Genomic DNA, 22,476 nt, shown 5'->3' on the forward strand with positions numbered 1-22,476 from the left:
GTGATCTTTGAGCGCCGATTGGTCTTCGACCTCGCTTTTGCTCCGCCTTATTTTAACCGTCACAGTTTTCAATATGGCGGAAGGCTACGTCGGAAAATGAAGAGGGGAGGATCACTGCGTGTAACTGCTCACATTTCGTGATATTTTATGTGTTTATATGCGGGCATCATTTTGTCATTGGTTGTCTATATAATTTCATACCGCGAGGAAAAGAGGACAAAGCTATTCTCATCTGCTTTAGCGAGAAAGTTGAGAAGTTTGCGACTAGCTAGCTAGCCCGCTATCAACCGAACTTGTGCAGCAGTTGGGAAAATAATAATCCCTGCTGCTCCAGCACTAAGGAGGATAGGTCAGCGAGCTAACGGAATTAGCCCACTACACTCTGTAGATTTGGTCATCAGCAGTCACTTATTCGCTCAAGACTCAACATATCAACATAGAAGTGCTGGAGAGCCTTATAACGAATGTCCGATTGGTCGAGTAGCTCTGATTTCCCTCTCTAGCGTAGCTGGGTCGCTAACAGCAGCAGCAGCAGCAGCACAGAGTTCCTTAGCTGGGCTTTTCATCTTATTTACATTAATACATCACCTTAACTCTATGCTAGTGTTTGGTGGATTATTTGAGCCAGTTATTAGCGCTGCTTTATCGCCTGTAAAACCTAAAGTGGGATATAAAACTCTGGCCAGGGAACTTGGCTAACCTAAGTAGCTTAGACGTAGAGGCGTTTTTCACCAGCTAGCCAACTCGGTAATATAGGAACCCGTATCTCATGTTATGGTAAATCTGGCAGAGGTGAAATAGCCACAAAGTTCATCGCATCCGCTTGTTTGGGCCTTTCGCGGGCCTAAATAAACATTTGGATTGTTTTGGCGCTGCTTTAGCAGAAGACATGGCTCGCCACTCTCCTGTCCAGAGAGGTCTTCCAGGGATGCAGGTAATGTTATCTGAGAGTTTCTCAACACAGCACTCGGTGTTCTGCACTTGAAGTGTCAACGTGTGCGTTTGTGAAATACTGTAGTTGAACTTGTATTTTTAAAATACCTGTCCTTAAAAACAGCAAGGTAATATATGTTATGATATATGTTATGCTCGCTATAGTATGTTCACGGTGTAGTAAATGATTCTTCCAGCCCGTTGTGGATTAACCAGTCCCACCTGCTAGTTAACATTTTGATCAGCAGTTTACTTGGTAGTTGACACCATCTTCACAATTGTTCACAGCTCAAAAGTGTGGTACATTTGCTTTTTGCTGGAGTACTCGTTTTTTTTTTTTTTTTTTTTGTGTTATCTTGTATGAAAATCACTGAACCTTGTAGAACTCAGCTGTTATTCAACTGTAAAGCAGACATCTACACGGTTCGAATGTTGTTTCCTGGGGAGTTTCCTGAGAACCACCACCCATGAAATAACACCGGAAAGCACTACTTACTACCGAGTACAAGCTATATACCTTAAACTTGGTGGGTAATAACTGAGCAGTTTAGGGGGCGCAGCTCTGCTCAAGGGATGATGAAATGCCATTGTGAGGAAGGTTGCACTTTCCTGTCTGTTACATGCAGCTGGGCAGTTGGGGTTTGAGTTTTATAGTGAAACATTTTGAAGCTGGTGATCTTGCACCTACCGAGTGAGTGATGACAGCATGTTGAGGATTCATTTAATCCAAAAAAAGTAAAGAAAATGCAGTTTTTCATTTAGAAAACATAGCAGTCTATGAAATGGACAAATCAGAAGTCGTCACTCTGTTATCTTAAAGCTGCAGTCAGCATGTTCTCAGTAGCTATATGTGCTATTTAGGTCATATCAGGTAATGCAAAAGTTGACCGCATTAGTCATGCATAGTATGTGAGCTGTTCAACAATAAAGCACAACTGCATTATCAGTGTCCCAGCTGAACATATGTTCATACAGTGGACTGCAGCTTTGGTGCCAATGGCTGCAGTGTCTTTAGGGCTTTTTTTGGTAAAACTAGCATCCAGGCTCATTTGTGTGTGCAGCCTTTTTTTCCTCTGTCAGTACACCATACAGGATAGTTAGTCTGTTATCATCAGTTTGTCACAACTTTACAGTAACTCAGATGAATGCTATGACATAAAATAGCTTGTTGTTCTATGTGGCAGTCACATTAGTTCTGTTTATGATGCCTACAGTGTGCCCAGAAGTTTGTAGAAACCTGCTAATTCAAGATTTCTTCTGAAATCAAGGGTGTTAAAAGGGAAACTCCTTCTCCCATCTCCTTCCTGGAGTAACAGCCTTTACTCCATGGGTGCACAACTCTGGTCCTAGAGGATCAGTGTCTAGCACAGTTTAGTCATTCCCCTGCTGAAACACACCCTCTAATCCTGACTATTAATGGATGAATTGACTGAGATCAAATACTGGTGGTGACTGAGTTCTGAATCACAGACCCCACTCCAACTCATCCCAGAGGTGTTCAGTGGAGCTCCATAACTCCAGAGCGTGTTAGCTCACACTTGGCATTGAGTGTGATGACCTTAGATCAGAGATGTTCAGTCTTATCTGCAGTGGGCCAGTTGTTGGATCGGTTGTTTGAAGCCTGAGACTAATTAAATAAACAAGGCACCAGGTGTGGAATGTGATTGAAACAAAATCATGCAGCCAAATTGACCCTTTGCAAATAAGATTGGTCACCCCCTTAAGCTCTGTGCCAGCTCTCCAGAGTGTCTCCTTCTTGTTTTTTTGTGAGGATTATACAATCTTTGTGTGTTACAACACCTGTGTCAACAATAAGTGAACCCTAAAGTAGCTGAATTACTGATTAAAAATGATTTACTACATTTGAACATGTAGTAAATGACCTGGTCCAGTTGTATTTTAGTCCTCAGGATGAATTGAAATCTAAACATTTATGTTTCTGTAATTGTTGAGTATGAGTTTCCTAAAGAATCTCCTTATGTCAGCTAAAATTCTATACAATGACAAAAGTGTGTTCAGTTTATGTATCAGTAGAGGCTGAGGTCCAGTGTAGGATCAAGTGAAGCTTTAAGCTTCTAATTCAACATGGTTTAAGTCCTAGGCAGAACCTGCTGACTGAATAAACATTACAGGGATTCCCAGCACTGCAGCTCTATCCCATTCTCTCCCACTCGCACAATAGAGATTTGACCCAACACCATCAGTTTCACCTGGCTGACCACTTTGGTGTGGTGACAGGCTTTAGCTTGCTATTTGTAACCTGCTGTTATCTCAAGATGAGCATTGTCAAGTCTGGATTACTTAATGCTTTCTCTTTGAGTCCCTGTTTTATCTCAAACTTGGATGTTCTGCCATTTCACTCTCAAATAAAAATAACAGATGAACTTAAAAACAGAATATGGCCTTCTGTAGTACTCCATGTTGGATAACCAAATGCATGTTCCAAATTAGGTGGTTTCTGTCATCATTGAGCTGTATGTTGAAAATGTGGTGCTAACTCACTGAGCTACCATAAAGAGAAATATGCAGCCAAACATAACAAAACTGCATTGTTCTTGCCAGTTAACGTACATTCCATGTCATTGTATCTACAATATGGGACTATATGAAATGTGTCCTGTCTGCTCTTTTACTATTTCCCTTTTACAGAAAATGTGATCCTCCAAGCTGTTAGGATGTGCTGTTAAATGTAGCATCACATAAAGCAAATATCTTGCCCCACTTTAATAATCGCTTCCGCTCACTCAGCCTTCATACTTCCGCTCTTGTAATTGTTATTTTACATATGGATGTCACATATCTCTAAATCTCAACTTCTGTCTTGGGCTATGTTTACAGAGCAGGTAAAAGTGGCCCAAATCTGATTTTCTCACCAAATTTTTTTTTTGTTTGTTTAGCTGTTCACACCATCTTTTAAATGTGACCCGTATGTGACATCAGTCTGAACAGATCATGCTCCCAAACCAACCTGCATGCACAAAAGAACAATACTTCACATGGCTTATCCAGAGGTAAACAATTATGAAGACTAGCGAGCACTAGTTGCTCCTGGTTTCGTCTTTGCCAGCATTACAGGAGCAATTATGAAGTTCCAGTGGTTGACTGCTGGGCTCATTACCTCCAATGTGTTCGAGTTCGCTGTAAAACGGGTGCGTTATTCGGCCACTTCTTTGGTTCAAGTCCTCGGGTTCTTTAAGCTGTTCTCTGACCCTGCAGCCTCAGGCTCCTCCGGCTGCGCTTGGCCGTTTCGTTCGAAACCTCTTCATTGCAGCCGAGTTTGAGTCTCCTCTATTTTTTTTTGGTACAAAAATATTGGCCTTAATGTTTGAGTCTCAGCAGTGCGAAACTATGACGAATGTAGCGTGAATTCCGGTCTGGCTGTTCAAACTGAGTCGGATACGGATCAGATTTTAGTACCACATATGAAAGCATCTCAAATCGGAATTAAAAATGTCAGATTCAGTGGGTTTTTGCTGTTTACACTGCCACACAAATGACACATCTGTGTCACATATGAGGAAAAAGATCGGATTTGGGCCACTTTTACCTGCTGAATAAACGTAGCCTTAGTGACCAATTGCACACTCCCTACCTTGCCCCCTGCATTGAGACAGCCAGTGAAAGCAGTGGTCATTAGCTTATTTTTTCTGGGTGTTGGTTTTGCTATTTTCACAGGGGAATAAATGTCAGTGTAGAACACAAAGTGCAAAGCTTCAATTTATGATTTTGTACTTTTCACAGTTGTCTTTTAAAGAGTGCAGGCAAATCTGAATATAAAATGAAAATAATGTCTGCTTTAAAATGAACCCAAACACATTCCTGAGGTTATGCTTTGAGTGGTTGAGCATGGCCAGATTGTCTATAAGCCTTGCATTTTCCATCTGATTAGCTGGACAGAGGTCAACTGGGCCCTTTAACACCATTCCAAAAGGTATTATATTGTTACCTGGCACACTGCACTAGATAACGTGTGTCTGAACACCGCCTAGTTTTACTGTCATGATAAAAAGCTTCCAGATGCCTGACAGAGGGCTAATGTGAGTAATATTCAGCCTAGAGGAACAACATAAATGGAGTCTAAAAAGCAACAGGTAAATTCTTTGGTTGTGATTTGTGAGATATATTTTGTATCATTTTAAGACATACTGATGGCAATGATGATAATGACTGAGAATGTTCAGATATCTGATAACCTTTGGAAGTTACTGGGTTAGCTTTGTAGGATAGAGGAATTCCAGATTTGTGTGCTTGCAGCCTGTCAGTTTTGGTGTGTAGCTAAACTTAACTGATTTTGAAGCGGTTTTGCTGGGTAAATTGGTCTGTTCCACAAATGACCGATACAGTTTACTTTTTTTTTTTTATTCTATTCCTGACTAGCACAAACTCAATTGCTGATTGCTTGACCTTTGTACTAGCTGTTGAAGTACACCAAAAATATAGGCTTTATGAGGCTGGGTTGGCCATTAGGTTGAAGAGAAGTTTTCCTTTAGGCCTGTCACTAATGTGAACAGAGGATTGGTCTGTATTGTCTCTTTTAATGCTGTGCATGTTTAGATGATACATTCTTTACATGGTTGTATTCAGGAGTGTCTGAAGTGACATACAGCTCTGAAGGTTTTAAACTGTTTTGGGATAAATGACCAAATTATCATATACAGGATATAGACGTCTTTAAGTAGCGTCTGTCTCACAGTTCTGAAATTTAGACTATAAAGTAAAGTTTAAGTTTTTTTAAATAGGTATTACATGTTCACCCTCAACACCCCTCTCAGTAAATTGGCACTTTTGTTCCTGATATTGACTAACTTTCCAAAAAAAATCATATTAATAGTTAAACACAAAAAATTATGAACAGCACAGATTTTTCCACATTTTCCTAGTTTGATGTTCCAGGTTCATGTGAATCCTGTGTTCACATGGTGAAAGTAATGTTATTAAGTTAATAAAAGTAGCTTGATTTAATTTATTCTGGTAAAGTGCCTTTTGCCCACTTATGTTCAGATATATGCAAAGGTTTGAATAGTTGTTTGAACTATTTTAATAGTTTGACAGCTGAGAATGAGAATACATTGTTAATACATACATTTGCTTGTTTGATATCAGGAGCTAAATTTACTAAGCCTAATTCTTTACTAAATAAAAAATATATATTTAAGTTCAGCAGTAAGCTGCTGAAATTAAAGCAGTATGTTATAAAAGACTTTTTCAACGCTAATAATCTCCTCTTTCTTTCCCTTTTAAGCAGAATTTTAAAGCTGACCCGGAGGAGCTGTTCACCAAGCTGGAGAAGATTGGGAAAGGTTCTTTCGGAGAAGTGTTTAAAGGAATAGACAATCGCACACAGAAGGTTGTGGCCATTAAGATCATCGATCTGGAAGAGGCAGAGGATGAGATTGAAGACATTCAGCAAGAGATTACAGTCTTGAGCCAGTGTGACAGCCCCTTTGTTACAAAATATTATGGATCATATCTGAAGGTTAGTGACAGCAGTATTGGTCAAAAGTCACAGCCATGCCTATGCCCAGATGATTCATGGGCTACTTCAAAAGTTGTAGATATTATCTTCCTAAGAAAAATGTAATGTTACATACATAGAATGGTCCATCCATCCATCCATCCATCCATCCATCCATCCATCCATCCATCCATCCATCCATCCATCCATCCATCCATCCATCCATCCATTATCTTCCGCTTCTCCGGGGTTCGGGTCGCGGGGGCAGCATCCTAAGCAATGAAGCCCAGACCTCCCTTTCCCCAGCCACTTCCACCAGCTCTCCAAGGGGGATTCCGAGGCGCTCCCAGGCCAGCTGGGCGATATAGTCGCGCCAGCGTGTCCTGGGTCTTCCCCGGGGTCTCCTCCCAGGTGGACTCGCCTGTGACACCTCCCGAGGGAGGCGTCCAGGAGGCATCCTAACCAGATGCCCGAACCACCTCAGCTGGCTCCTCTCGACGTGAAGAAGCAGCGGCTCTACTCCGAGTCCCTCCCGGATGACTGAACTTCTCACCCTATCTCTAAGGGAGAGTCCAGACACCCTGCGGAGGAAACTCATTTCGGCCGCTTGTATTCGCGATCTTATTCTTTCGGTCATTACCCAAAGCTCATGAACATAGGTGAGGGTGGGAACGTAGATCGACCGGTAAATCGAGAGCCTTGCCTTATGGCTCAGCTCTTTCTTTACCACAACAGACCGGTAAAGAGCCCGCATCACTGCTGACCCAGCACCAATCCGCCTGTCAATCTCCCGCTCCCTTGTACCATCACTCGTGAACAAGACCCCGAGATACTTGAACTCCTCCACTTGAGGCAAGAGCCTATCCCCGACCCAGAGAGGGCTCTCCACCCTTTTCCGCCTGAGAACCATGGTCTCGGATTTAGAGGTACTGATTCTCATCCCAGCCGCTTCACACTCGGCTGCAAACCGATCCAGCGAAAGCTGAAGTTCGCGGCCTGATGTCCCCAATAGGACCACATCATCTGCAAACAGCAGCGATGTGACCCTGAGGTCACCAAACCGGACACCCTCCATCCCTTGACTGCGCCTAGAAATTCTATCCATAAAAATTATGAATAGAATCGGTGACAAAGGGCAGCCCTGACGGAGTCCAACTCTCACTGGGAACGAGTCTGACTTACTGCCGGCCATGCGAACCAAACTCCTGCTTTGTTTGTACAGGGCCTGAATGGCTCGTAGCAAAGAGCCATGTACCCCGTACTCCCGAAGCACCTCCCACAGAATACCCCGGGGAACACAGTCGAATGCCTTCTCCAGATCCACAAAGCACATGTGGACTGGTTGGGCAAACTCCCATGAACCCTCCAGAATCCTGGAGAGGGTGAAGAGTTGGTCCAGTGTTCCACGACCAGGGCGGAACCCGCACTGTTCCTCCTGGATCCGAGGTTCAACTATAAGCCGGACTCTCTTCTCCAGTACCCCTGCATAGACCTTGCCAGGGAGGCTGAGGAGTGTGATTCCCCTGTAGTTGGAACACACCCTCCGGTCCCCTTTTTTAAAAAGAGGCACCACCTCCCCAGTCTGCCAATCCAGTGGCACCGCCCCCGATGTCCACGCAATGTTGAAAAGGCGTGTCAGCCAAGACAGCCCCACAACATCCAGAGCCTTGAGGAACTCAGGGCGGATCTCATCCACCCCTGGAGCCTTGCCACCAAGGAGCTTCTTAACTACCTTAGCGACTTCGGCCTCAGTAATGGACAAGCCTATTCCCATGTCCCCAGACTCAGCCTCCTCACTGGAGAACGTGTCGGTGGGATTGAGAAGGTCCTCAAAGTATTCCTTCCACCGCCCAATGACGTCTTCACTCTCCTTGGATCACCACCTTATCGTGGTGGAGGGGTTTGCGTGCTTGAATGATCTTAGGAGCTATGTTGTCTGGAGCAAAAGCTCCTGGTAGGGTCTCCCATGGCAAACTGGTCCTAGGTGACAGGTCAGACAAAGTGTGATCCATAATAACCCCTATGAAGACACAAAAGCAGGACTTGTGTACCCTGCCCGGAACAGGGTTACCGGGGCCCCACCCTGGAGCCAGGCCTGGGGGAGGGGCTCGCCAGCGAGCGTCTGGTGGCCGGGCATTTACTCATGGTGCCCGGCTGGGCCCAGCCCGAAGGAGTTACATGAGTCCCCCCTCCCATCGACCCACCACCAATGGGAGGGGCAGTAGTAGGGGTTCGGTGCGTTGTGGATCGGGCAGTGTCCGAAGGCGTGGGCCTTGGCGTTCTGATCCTCGGTTGCTGAAACTGGCTTTTGGAACTTGGAACGTTACCTCACTGGCAGGGAAAGAGCCCGAGTTGGTGCGCGAGGTTGAGAGATACCGGCTAGATATAGTCGGGCTCACCTCAACGCACAGCTTGGGCTCTGGGCCCAATCTCCTTGAGAGGGGCTGGACTTTATTCTTTTCTGGAGTTGCCCAAGGTGAGAGGCAGCGGGCAGGTGTGGGCTTTCTCATAGCCCCTCGACTCGGTGCCTGTATGTTGGGGTTTTCTCCGGTGGACGAGAGGGTAGCTTCCCTACGCCTTCGGGTTGGGGAACGGGTCCTGACTGTTGTCTGTGCTTATGCACTGAACAGCAGTTCAGAGTACCCAGCCTTCTTAGAGTCCTTGGGGACTCTATTGTCCTACTGGGGGACTTCAATGCTCACGTGGGCAATGACAGTGAGACCTGGAGGGGTGTGATTGGGAGGAATGGCCTCTCTGATCTGAACCCGAGTGGTGTTCAGTTTTTGGACTTCTGCGCAAACCACAGTTTGTCCATCACGAACACCATGTTCGAACACAAGGATGTCCATAAGTGCACATGGCACCAGGACACCCTAGGCCGCAGTTCAATGATTGACTTTGTAGTCGTGTCATCGGACTTGCGGCCATGTGTTTTGGACACTCGGGTAAAGAGAGGAGCTGAGCTGTCAACTGATCACCACCTGGTGGTGAGTTGGATCAGGTGGTGGGGGAAGATGCCGGTCAGACCAGGCAAGCCCAAACGTATAGTGAGGGTTTGCTGGGAACGTCTAGCAGAAGAACCTGTCAGATTGATCTTCAACTCGCACCTCCGTCAGAACTTTGACCAGATATCGGGGGAGGTGGGGGACATTGACTCAGAATGGGCCATGTTCCGTTCCTCCATTGCTGAAGCGGCTGACTGTAGCTGTGGCCGTAAGGTAGTTGGTGCCTGTCGGGGCGGTAATCCTCGAACCCTACCGGGCATGGTTGGCCTGTGGGACACCAGAGGCAGCTGGCAGGTATCGACAGGCCAAGCGATCTGCGGCTTCAGTTGTCGCCAAGGCAAAAACCCGTGTATGGGAGGAGTTTGGTGAGGCCTTGGAAAGTGACTAAGTCGGCTCCGAAAAGATTCTGGCAAACATAGAATGGTTATGTCACAAAAAATGTTCCACAGTTTTAAGCTGTGCAGGATTTCACTGATGTTTTTTTTAATTGTGTTGATTAATTGCAGTTTGGAGTGTGAATAGGCAAGCTGTTGTGATGGATCAAGTATATATTTAAGGTTGTTGAAGGATTTCTCCTTCTACTCCCTGTGTCTTTGTAACATCAGTGCCGAGTCTTGGCCAACTTGGCCAAGAGTAGATCACACTAGCCACGTTTACATGCAGCCTGATAATCCGTTAATAATCCTACTAATGGCACAATCGGAATAGAATACGTCCATGTAAACACCTCAATCGGAATAGACTAATCCGATTGAGGCCATTCGGAATACAATTTCTATCCAATTGAACGAGGTGGGTAAACTTCTGAATAATCCGTTAAAAAGAAGAATAATAGCCTGAATCCGATTACACTCCAATCAGAAGGTGTAAGAACATTCTGCGCATGCACGTTGCGTCATAGTGAAAGGTTTATAACGTTCAACATGGCGGAGCAGAAACTGTTCTGCAGAGGAGCCGAGGTTTATACTTATAGCTTTAAAAGACGGCGGTGGGACAGACGTCCAGCTTATGTGTCTCAGAGCACGACGTCTTCCTTTATAAGTGCATGTGAAGGACGTTTTTCTGAGTCTGACATCAGTTTAAAGCCATTAAAAACACAAGTGCGCCAGCTTGAAACTCCTCTCACGCCGGCTGGACCTCACGGGATGTTCGCTGTCAACGTTTACTCTAAGTGCTACTCCACTCATGCGCGTTATTCTGCATCGGATTACTTGTATTGTGCATGTAAATGAAGATTTTCATCAGATTGTTGAATGAACCTATAAACACCTCAGTCTGAATCTGTATTCCGATTGTATTCAATCGCATTGGCAAAAATCTTTGCATGTAAATCTTTGCATCGCCACTCACTTCATGAATTGTTATTTTCTGTATCTGCTAGATCCTTCAGATTTAGTAAGCAAAGTGTTACATAGCAAAATGTGCTATTTTCTATGATTGGACAAATAGGAAGAGGAAGACCCAAAGGTCACTTCAGTTTTGTTTTTGCTTGTGTTGGATTCTGCTGCTGTTATCTTGAATTCTGTTAAAATAGCCTATAGGTTCCAAAATTGTTCTTGGCATGGACATAAAGGTCTTTAAATGGTATTGAGCCTTTTGATTGATGGATTATGTAGTTTTTAGCACTTTCGGTGCATTCTGGCTATTTCAACTAATCAAACTTCCAAAAAACTAAATATCATGATGCATGTTGTTTATTGTGAAAATGTTTTCTAGTATCTTGACTTTTGTTTTTGCCATATTGACCACCTCTAATGGAAAGCTTTTTTTGGGAGCCAAACGTGACTCTTATGTGGTGTCGCTCCAAATAACTCATTATTAAGAGTGTAGAAATACAAAAATGTCACTTACTTTGCAGCCTGTGAAGCCTAGAGCTGTGCTGCTAACCCACTGTTGCTGTGTGCGTTTATAGAGAGAGACAAACATCATGCAGAGCTCTAAATCATTTATACAAAAGAAAGCTGTGGAGTGATTGTTTGGATGCGGTGGATGGAGTAAAGAAAGGAAAGAGTGCTTGTAGAGCTGTGCAGTGGTAAGTGTGTAGTGTAGGAAGTGTGTATTCACATGCTTCATCAGTCAGAAAATATCTACATAGATGCACAACCTATTTTTGGCTGTGTGTGAAAGAACAAATCACTTTCTCACTTGCATTCATGCTTGATGAGCTCATTGAAAATCAGTTAGATACTGAAGGAGGAATGTGTGCGAGTGTGTGTCCCCCGAGATGCTGATGTTGCTTAAGTAAGGGCACTCAACACACAAACGGTCCCTGCTTTCTCTGTCTCTGTATCTGCATTAAAGAGGCACACACATTTTCATTTAGAAAGCTATTGCATTTAAGCAGTACTGGACTATTTGACAATTAGAGAAAGTGCATACATGTGCAGAGCATGACGTCTCCAGGACTGAGATTAGGTATCCCTTATATAAAGGTCTGTCAAATTGTCCTGCTTTTATGTAATGGACAATTATTTCTGTTTTCTCTTGTTTACATTATGTTCTCATGTGGATTAATTATAGCTTTAACCCTTTAAATTCCTGACTTATTACATCCTAAGATATTTTATACAGTAATTACTTTGAATAAATGGAAGCTGTTACCACTTTTAGAGTGAGGAATGAAAGGCTGGTCTTGCTGTACAGTGGTTCTAAACTGCTAAAGTGTTGAATTGTGTTCTTTTTAGTTGCTCTTGATTGCTTTGAGTTCCTGTTCTAATGTTGGTTTGTTTCACTTTGCATTTTGACATCAGGCACACCTGATTATTGTTGAGGAATTTGTGAGATGTGAAATATGTGGTTTCTCTTGTTTGTGTGCATCTTTCCTGACGATCCAGTGAGCTGAGGAATGTATGTTTAAATGCATGTGAGGTCATATGCGTTCATCTGGCTGTAGCTACCATTACTTCTGCCCTACATACTGCAGCCTGCCCCTCTTGCAAAAACCTCTATTTCCCCGCCTTGATTTCCCTTTCTCTTGCTGGATTGCAGCTGGACTTACTCTGGGTCCCCATCATGTAATGCATGCTGTAGTATGTTGCAAGCAAGTCATGGAATATGAGAGGCTATGGGATAGCTTTGGGGAATTGAGATTCTTGCATTCTAGAATGTGGCATCCTACAACACAATGGGCCAATTTGTGATTGTTTCCTTGTGGAAGAGAAATTTGGGAAAGACCCAGTAAAGCCCAGCAGACAGAAACCCAGCTGTGATTCTGCACTGGCATTGCCTTATTGTATGGAACACATGTGACTCACCCTAACATCCAAAATAGCAAACTGCATTAAACTTCCTTTACCACAGCAACCTCTGTTGAGAACATCCTGATGCTTTACATGTATGAGTTTCAATGAGCTGTAGTGCCGAGCTTTGTCCTCAGAGCAGTTTTAAAAACGTTTGAGGGTTTCTCTCAAGAGCAGAAGGAGAGCAGCCTCTGATAAAGTCTCTGATAAAGAAAGGTTCTGCATCTCTACATATGTGTGTGTCTAGTGCACACTCATGGGGTGACTTTTATATCCATCCTGATTGAATTCACTGGGTGATCATGGAAAAGTCCACACTAAGCTGTGACATCATGTCTGCATCTTAATTTGCATTTTAAAATTCCTTTGAATTTTTTATCCTGTGCAGTTATTTTTGGTATATTTAACTGTCCCTGTAAATTAAAAGATGAAGAACTTTCAGTGCAGCTCCATAGCAAAGAGTATTAATTCCTAGCCATGAAATTTATTCTTTTTTTTAATATAGGAACTTGGTATTTAAGTTGGTCACTGTTAACCCTTTTTGTCTGAAGTGTCTGGGCACCATCTTCTAAAGTCTTTTTTATTGTCTTGCTGGTGAAGAATCCTAGTAAATAAGTAGGTTTGTGTGGAATTCTCTTTCAAACAATGTCCATACACAGTGTAAAATATATCATATAGATGGATTTGCTTACAAAGATTCATATGTTGCTGTTACTGAACTTGCTCTGTACAATATTAAACACCAAGCCAATTAGGTGACATTCTCCCTGGTTTGGTTTTCTTGCTGTGTACCATACTGACTAGAAGCCAATGCTAATTCCCTTCTGCTCTTCATCACTGACAGAAGTGTGCAAAGATATGAGTTACAGTATATTACCAAAATTTTAAAAAGTATTCACTCACTCCATCTAAATCATTGAGTTCAGGTGTTCCAATCACTTCCATGGCCACAGGTGTATAAAACCAAGCACCTAGGCATGTCGACTGCTCCAGTCGTGAAATTTCCTCTTTACTAAATATTCCACAGTCAGCTGTCTGTGGTATTATAACGTAGTATAAAGTGGAAGCGGTTAGAAACGACAGCAGCTCTGCCACGAAGTGGTAGGCTATGTAAAATGACAGAGCTGGGTCAGTGGATGCTGCGGCGCATAATGCAGAGTCAATTGCTACAGACCTCCAAACTTCATGTGGCCTTTAGATTAGCTCAAGAACAGCCCATGGAATGGGTTTCCATGGCTGAGCAGCTGCATCCAAGCCTTACATCACCATGCACAATGCAAAGCGTTGAATGCAGTGGTGTAAAGCGCCGCCGCTGAACCCTAGAGCAATGGAGACGTGTTCTCTGGAGTGACAAATTACACTTCTCCGTCTGGTAATCCGATGGACGAGTCTGGGTTTGGTGGTTGCCAGGAGAACGGTACTTGTCTGACTGCATTGTGCCAAGTGTAAAGTTTGGTGGAGGTGAGATTATGGTGTGGGGTTGTTTTTCAGGACTTGGGCTTTTCATGCTCCCATGCTTGACAATTTCATGTTCCCAACTTTATGGAAACAGTTTGGGGATGGTCCCTTCCTGTTCCAACATGACTGCGCACCAGTGCACAAAGCAAGGTCCGTAAAGACATGGATGAACAAGTTTGGTGTGGAAGAACTTGACTGACCTGCACAGAGTCCTGACCTAAACCCATTAGCACACCTTTGGGATGAATTAGAGCAGAGACTGTAAACCAGGCATTGTTGTCCAACATCAGTGTGACTTCACAAATGCGCTTCTGGAAGAATAGTCAAAAATTCCCATAAACACACTCCTAAACCTTGTGGAAATCCTTCCCAGAAGAGTTGAAGCTGTTATAGCTGCAGAGGGTGGGCCGACATCATAATAAACCCTATGGATTAAGAATGGGATGTCACTCAAATTCATATGCATGTGAAGGCAGATGAATGAATACTTTTGGCAATATAGTGTATCCAAGGCTAGAATGATATCTAATGTAAAGCCTGTTTTTCTATTCCTCTTTTGATACAGGGCACAAAGTTATGGATTATTATGGAATATTTAGGAGGAGGATCAGCACTAGATTTGGTGAGTAGTATTTAATATTTATCACTTCAAGTTTATTCTAAGAGAATAAAAATTATTTGGGAACTTCACACATTTTATACATTTTAGGGTTTTAGTCAGAACAGTGACAAATGCCTTCATTATACTGTCCTCTTTACCGCAGCTGGAGCCAGGTCCCCTGGATGAGACACAGATTGCTACCATACTTCGAGAGATCCTCAAGGGGCTGGAGTACTTGCATTCAGAAAAGAAAATTCACAGGGATATTAAAGGTACCATCCAAAAATTGTACTTTAAATATAGCATACTGAGTTTAGCACATCTGAAAAAATGCATTGTACATTATATGCCCAAAAGTAGACACTTGCTCATCCAGTGTGTCCCCTGAAATCATGGATATTAGTAGGGGGCTCTTCCCTCTTTGCTTCAGCAGCAGCATCTACTTTTCTGTGAAAGACTGACAATAAATGAAGGACCATAGCTTTGAGAATTTGTTTGTTTTAACCACAAGAGCGTTAGTGAATTCAGGTACTGATTTTAGATGATTTGTTCTGGATCACAAATGGCACTCCAACTTGTCACCAAGGTATTCAGTGGCGCTCCATCACTCTGGAGAATGCAGTTCCCCTGCTCCACAGCAGAGTATGTGAGGGGAGTGCTGTGGCAGACATTTCTGCTCATCGCTCAAAGCGCTGTGCTCCAGGTGTTTATCCCCCCCACTCGCTCACTGCTCACACATCAGAAACATATCCATTCTCATTACCACGTCACATGATTCATGCACACACTATGCACTTCATGAATTATATAACTTATAGCCATTATTAAATGAAACACTATTTAAACGTTCTCCCGCGACCCTGACGGAGAAGCGGCTTAGAAAATGGATGGATGGATGGGTTTAAACGTTCTCCCGCGACCCTGACGGAGAAGCGGCTTAGAAAATGGATGGATGGATGGATTTAAACGTTCTCTGCTAAAGAGGTGGTTTTTGGTAGCTATAGGATTTAAATAATGGCCCAAACCAGAAAAATGCACATGCTTTTAACATAACAGTATGTTCTTTATCATTCACACAGTAAAATTGATGACATGTGAGTAATATCTGTATAACTTTGATTTGTGAGAATTTCCAATACTGCTGGACAGTTGTGCAGCCAGAAGCTACAGTAGTGCTCAAAATAATAGCAGTGCCCCAACAGCAGCAAGATAAATCAATGTTTTTGTTAAAATTTCAACCTCTACACCACAAGTAAGTTTTTGGAGGGTATAATAAGGGTATAGTAAACCAACAAACCCAACAGGCCACCCATGCATACTGCAGATTCTGTGAAATTGAATGATTAACTGAAAAGGGTGTGTTCAAATAAATAGCAGTGGTGAGTTCAATTAGGGAGGCCGTCACTTAGGGAGGGCATTCTGGGGGAAAAAAGGGTGTAAACAGGTGATCCTTATTTAAGGAGCAAGGCAGCTGACATGCTGGCTGTCCATTTGTCCTGAAAAAAACAAGAAAAATGGGTCGTTCAAGACACTGTTCTCAAGATGAGCGTTTTTTAATAAAGAAACTAATAATAAGAGGGGAAAACCTATAAAGAAGTACAGAAAGTGATTGGCTGTTCAGCTAAAATGATCTCCAATGCTTTGAAATGGGAAGAAAAAACAGAAAAACGTGGAAGAAAAAGAAAAACAACTCCCCGAATGGATAGTAGAATAGCCAAACTGGTAAAGGCTCAGCCAATGATCGGCTCCAAGAGGATCAAGGAAGACCTTCAGTTGACTGTGAGTACTGGTACAATCAGAAGACGTCTTGTTGAAATCAACCTACCAGCAAGAAGCCCCCGCAAAGTCCCACTGTTAAATAAAAGACATGTGCAGAAGCGTTAGAATTTGCCAAAGAACACATTGAGTGGCCTGAGAAGAAATGGCGTAACATTTTGTGGACTGATGAAAGCAAGGTTCTTCTTTTTGGGTCCAAGGGTCACAGACAGTACGTCAGACGTCCTGCAAGCACAGAATACAAGCCACAGTACTCAGTGAAGACGGTTAAGCATGGTGGTGGAAGCATCATGATATGGGGATGTTTCTCCTACTACGGTGTTGGTCCTATTTATCGCATACCAGGGATCATGGATCAATTTGAGTACATCAGGATATTGGAAGAAGTCATGCTGCCATATGCTGAAGAGGAAATGCCTTTGAGGTGGACCTTTCAACAAGATAATGACCCAAAACATACCAGCAAGCGAGCAAAAGCATGGTTCCAAACGAGCATGATTCAACTGATGGAGTGGCCAGCACAATCCCCGGACCTTAATCCCATAGAAAACTTGTGGGCTGACACAAAAAATGCAGTGCATGAGGCAAAACCAAGAAACGCAGGGGAATTGTGGAATCTAGTACAATTGGCCTGGGCTGCAATACCTGTTGACCGTTGCCAGAAATTGGTTGACTCCATGCACCACAGATGTGAAGCAGTTATCAGAAACCGTGGTTTTGCAACAAAATATTAGTTTAGGATACTCAACCAAGTTGACTTATCAAGAATTTCTTAGTTTGTGCAGTACATTTTTGAGTTTCCAAGAAAAGATGTCAACGCTGCTATTTTTTTGAACATTACGTTTCTGACTTTCTGTGAAATATCATTATTATTATTTGAGTTTTAATTACTTTTCCCAATTTTCCTGCTTTGGAATAGAATGTGCCGTGTCCCCAATGCATTTTTGTTCATTAAAGTACAATTTGTTAGAAGAATTTTGACATTTACTCATTTTTTTAAAGACACTGCTATTATTTTGAGCACAACTGTATGTATGAAAAGTCATTGTGTGCAGGCTGTAGCAGTCATGCTTCCTCATTCATATCACACAGAGGTAGTCAGTATTGAGGAAATAAAGGACTGGCTTTCAGAATTGGAGGGAATCCCGACGCTCCAGCTTTCTAAAAAAACACTCTGGGCAAAATCACATCACTCCCCATTTCTGACTCTGCACCACTCATATGGTCTGCTCAACGGCCCAATGCCTGGGGGCCTTAGACCCCTCTAGCTGGTGCTGGGCATAGTGACCTCCGGCCCATGTGCAGCTATTGCAGAATCTCCCTTTCTACCATCAGTGCTTTTCTGTAGAGGTCCAAACTGTGTGCATTTGAATGTCTGTTTCAGCGATGGGAAGCTGAGTTAAAGCGGCTTATGTCACTAAGTAGAAGAGGTGTTTTAATACTTTGTCATATACTGTATTTAAAATTGTAACAAATGGCAATAAATTGATTTTAAATCTATTATGTCTATGCCAGACATTCCACTTCAAGCATACTGAACTATAATGATTGTGTCTCTCCCCAGCTGCTAATGTGCTGCTGTCAGAGCAGGGTGATGTAAAGCTGGCTGATTTTGGTGTGGCTGGCCAGCTTACAGATACTCAGATCAAGAGGAACACATTTGTGGGCACTCCATTTTGGATGGCACCCGAGGTCATAAAACAGTCAGCCTACGATTCAAAGGTCAGTCACTCTGAGATATGTGTTCAGTTACACATTGATGTGCTACAATGCTAATGGCTTTTTGGCTGTATAGTGTACTACAGCCACTCAATTGATCAAATGGGTAGTGTATTGCAAAAAGTGGTTGGTGGGTTGACCAATTTCCTTGTTTGCATGATGGGAAGTGAGGTACAGAAAACATCAGTTCAGATAAATTAAACCAAGCCACTTTTATTACTGTAATGATGCACTGCTTTTATACAAAGTTTCCTGGCTTCAAAGCGGAGTATGATTGCATAGGGGGTTTCCACTGCTGTTCTGCAATTCACTCATTACAATTACTGTGCAAGGGTCAATTCACTGTTATCAGTGGGTGTGTAGTGTGGCACCATAAATGCTTAAAGCCACCAGAAAATTTTATGTCTGTTAATGGTCAAGGTATTTGCGATACCTTTGCGGTGATCATTTTGTAGTTGGCAGTATTGTCAAATAAGCATTCTAAGCCATTTTTGTCAGTTTTCTAAAATTGTCCGCAAATCACCCTGTGGTAAGCAAAAATGTTACAAACTTTAAACATTTTGTCCTGAATACTAGATGAATATTGCCATGTTAGACAGAGCAAATCATATAGGCTCATCAGGTAATCACAAAAGCGCAGTGGGGTTATTTAACTATTTATATTAACTATTTATAAACTATTTATTTAAGTTTCATCTGTGGTGTTATATTCTGTTATGTTTTCATTCAACATTTGATGTTTTGAACTTCATTGCCTTTGCAAATGAACTCGGTCCCTTTTGTATTTAATTTCCTGTGTAGCTGAATCTTGTTAGACATGCTTGGTGTATGCGGTGGAGTAAATACTGCTGCTGTAGTGCTTTGAATTTTTCTAAACACTGTTTAGCTCTGTTATACAGCTCTAGATGACATAAATTCCATTATGCATCAGTAACAGCCATAAGCAGTGAGTCATCACTCACACACATGCATGCACACACTTCCTTGAACAGAAATAGGGCTTTAATTTGCCTCAGTTATGGTTTTTTTTTTTTTTTTTTTTTTTTTTAAAGAGTGAAGTGTTTCCTGAGGGTTTTAGATTGACCTGACTGCACATGGTCTGACAGAGGCACGTGCCGCAGTCTGTATTCAATAAGTTATTTGATTAACATAACTCATCTGAGACCATCAGGATGCTCAAAACACTCAATTTCTGTGCTTTGCAGTACTCTTTCACCCGCTAATAATTTACCTATTGTTCTTAGATCTTGTATAGGGAGCGTTTTGAGATTTGCAGTGCTTTTGTGAATTTTGCAAGTGAATGTTTAGTTAACTGTATTCGATACTAAGTGCTGTGCTTGTTTGTGTTTTAGGCAGACATCTGGTCATTGGGTATAACGGCAATAGAGCTGGCCAAAGGAGAGCCCCCGCATTCCGAGCTGCACCCCATGAAAGTTTTATTCCTAATCCCAAAGAACAACCCTCCTACTCTAGAGGGAAACTACTGTAAACCACTGAAAGAGTTTATAGAAGCCTGTCTGAACAAAGAGCCAAGCTTTGTAAGTGCTGATGTTTCTGAAATATATGCTACAATATTTGATAGGGCTTTATTTGGAACATTTTATCATCTCTGTCTTTGAGTCTTAGTGACTCTATTTTACAATGTATTTTAAGAACTTCAAGTAACCTTCTGCGCCGTTGTGCATTTGTGGATGAATGTACGTATTTCATTGCAGAGGCCTACAGCCAAAGAGCTGCTAAAACATAAGCTAATTGTACGTTACGCTAAGAAGACCTCGTACCTCACTGAGCTCATCGACAGGTACAAGAGGTGGAAGGCTGAGCAGTGTCGAGAGGAGTCCAGTTCAGAGGAGTCTGACTCGTAAGCACAGGAAGATTATCGGTTTTGTACTAATTTCATCCAGAGCCATCTGTAGTTCAGCATACACATTTCTAATGTGTTTTGTTTTACTTCAGAGAAATTTTTCTTAATTATATATTTTTTTTTTTATTACTGTCAAATATCTATGGCTTACTCTTTTCATAAAGTTCTGTTCACCCCTTTTCAGAAATCACAGTTAAAATTGTTAGTGGCTGTGTCTCTGCTTAGGGAGCAGGATGTGCAGGCATCGGGTGGGAATGACTCTGGAAATGATGATTGGATCTTTAATACCATCAGAGAGAAAGACCCCAAGAAGATCCAGAATGGAATCGCACAGCCCTCAGAGCTGGATCGCAGCCAGGTGAGGAAAAGAGACGAGACACCTAAGCATTGGTTACTCATACACATGTTTGAACTTTTCATGTGTCGTACCGTACTGTGCAAAAGTCAGAGACCATCCTTCATGTTTGTTTTTTGTTTTTTTTTTTGTTTTTTTCCAATTTCCAGTTAAAATGGCCATCAAATACAAGTATTTGTTTTTGGCAGATATTTCTGCGGAGATAAGAGGTAATCTACTTGCATTGAAAATAACTGAGAACAATGTGAGTGTCCAAAGCTGTATTACAAAAATTATTAAAATATGGAAAATTGGACTCCTAACAAAGAAAACCTGGTAGTAAGCTATTACTGAGAAGGAAATGTGAAGGAGGAAAAATGGTGTGAAAACGAAGAACACACTTATGCAGTGTTTATGCACAGTTTATTTGCTGAATAATTTGCTGTTAAGGGGGAAAGAAAAAAAAAACATAATGTGGTCTGTACAAATGTTTTTTTCCAATATGTAAAATTCTGCAAATAAATAAAATTGTGCTCTGAAACATGCAGTTAAATGCAAAATGTTTGTTCCTGTTAGACATTGTTATTTTAACTCACACAGTCAAGAAAGCACTTTGACTGGGGAATATTTATTAACACTTTTTATTTATTTATTTATTTTATTTAAATGCCATCAACAATTTCATAACTTGACTCTTCAAACCCACCATCGTTCCAGCCTGAAACCCTGTACAGATTTTATGTAGCAGCTTCTGTTGATGAGTGTTTTGTCCACAGCCATACAGTGTGTGTGTGTGTGTGTGTGTGTGTGTGTGTGTGTGTGTGTGTGTATAATATTAATTGCGTTTTGAATCCAAAAAATTATTTACAAATATAGTGCCTATGGCTACAAAATGAGTAATGCAGTAACATTGGTGAGTAAAACATTAACGTCAGAGCTTGTTGACAGACTGAACTGTTTACAGTAGACCTATGTAATGTCAAGCGAGAAAGGATGCAGTCACAGAGGAGTGGACATTCGTGATGAGAACTGGTAGCTCCATTCACCATAATTTCATGTTTTTTCTGTGTTGACCCAATTTTATGACTTTAAAAAGTAACCCCTCCCCATGCAGGCACAGTCCTGTCACTGTAGATCCATAAGTGCTGCTAGGCTGATGTATTTATATTCAGTAACACTAAAGGAAACAGATCTCTGCTTGCAATTACCTGAAATATCTTTTAAATTAAGATAGAAGGTTGTCTTATCATTAAAGTGCTGTTTCAGCTTTTGCTGTTATCTTTCTACCTTTGTCTTATGAGAAATGAGGCTGTACAGTGTCTTCAGTGATGTGATAATGACGTTTTCAGCCATGCGTTCATACGGGAGCTCACAGCAATTGTTCAGCTAGAGAGCATGCCAAAGTGTAGTATGAGTGTGGTGAGAGGAGATGCTCTTGTTATGGCTCTGTTAGAACAGCAGTGTATTTTTGTCAGTGGAAGTGAAAAATATTTTTTAAGGAAATGTTTTCTTTAAATGCAGCTCTACACAGAGCTCCCTGTCTTCATTGACATCACTTTTTCAGTGACTGGAGAGACAAGCTAGTATTATGTCAGTGTATTGTATTGTTGCTTTTCTCTCCATCCCATTGCAATTTATTTTGCAACTGTTTAAAAAAAATTGAAGGAATGTTAATTTCCTTTAATGTATGTCTGAAAGTATCCAGACACCCCTTAAAATTAGTAACTTTACTAATAACTACATAAGTTGTGCCAGTTGCTGACACCGGCTTTCAATCATGCGCACACACACTCAGATTATATTAACCTAATGTCACTTTGTTTAATGCCAGGTGTCAGCTAGAGGGGTATAAAGTTCCTCAGCTTGGGGTTGTGGAGCAATGGTACTGCTTTCTCTTGAGCACAGCCCAGTATCTTTTGGAATGAGGTGTGGTTTGTAATCCAGAGCTAACTATCCAATATCAGTACCTGACTTCACTGATGCTCCTCTGTAAGGATTTGATAGGATTCAACCAACAATGTTAACAATGTTATAAAGTGTTATTTTTTTCTGGGATTCTGTTCAATCTTCAAGACTGACCAAAGTTTGAATT

General features: G+C 42.0%; 1 protein-coding gene across 4 annotated transcripts in view; it reads left to right on the forward strand.

Moving 5' to 3' along the window:
* Positions 1–72: 72 nt before the first annotated feature.
* Positions 73–22,476, forward strand: part of stk24a (serine/threonine kinase 24a (STE20 homolog, yeast)) — a 28,761-nt gene continuing 6,357 nt past the window's right edge. For 2 of the 4 annotated variants that reach the window (XM_017692315.2, XM_017692316.2), the window contains exons 1-8: positions 73–934; positions 6,179–6,409; positions 14,656–14,712; positions 14,855–14,963; positions 18,032–18,189; positions 19,539–19,724; positions 19,902–20,047; positions 20,276–20,408. In XM_017692315.2, coding sequence (XP_017547804.1) covers positions 890–934; positions 6,179–6,409; positions 14,656–14,712; positions 14,855–14,963; positions 18,032–18,189; positions 19,539–19,724; positions 19,902–20,047; positions 20,276–20,408 — 1,065 coding nt within the window. In that variant the 5' untranslated portion in view covers positions 73–889. Of the gene's footprint in view, positions 935–4,881; positions 5,025–6,175; positions 6,410–14,655; positions 14,713–14,854; positions 14,964–18,031; positions 18,190–19,538; positions 19,725–19,901; positions 20,048–20,275; positions 20,409–22,476 lie in introns of those variants that run through there. The other 2 variants (XM_037539448.1, XM_037539447.1) reach the window with 2 other exon arrangements.

Source organism: Pygocentrus nattereri, chromosome 6 (assembly GCF_015220715.1).
Source record: "Pygocentrus nattereri isolate fPygNat1 chromosome 6, fPygNat1.pri, whole genome shotgun sequence".
In the NCBI taxonomy this organism is placed as follows: Eukaryota; Metazoa; Chordata; class Actinopteri; order Characiformes; family Serrasalmidae; genus Pygocentrus; species Pygocentrus nattereri.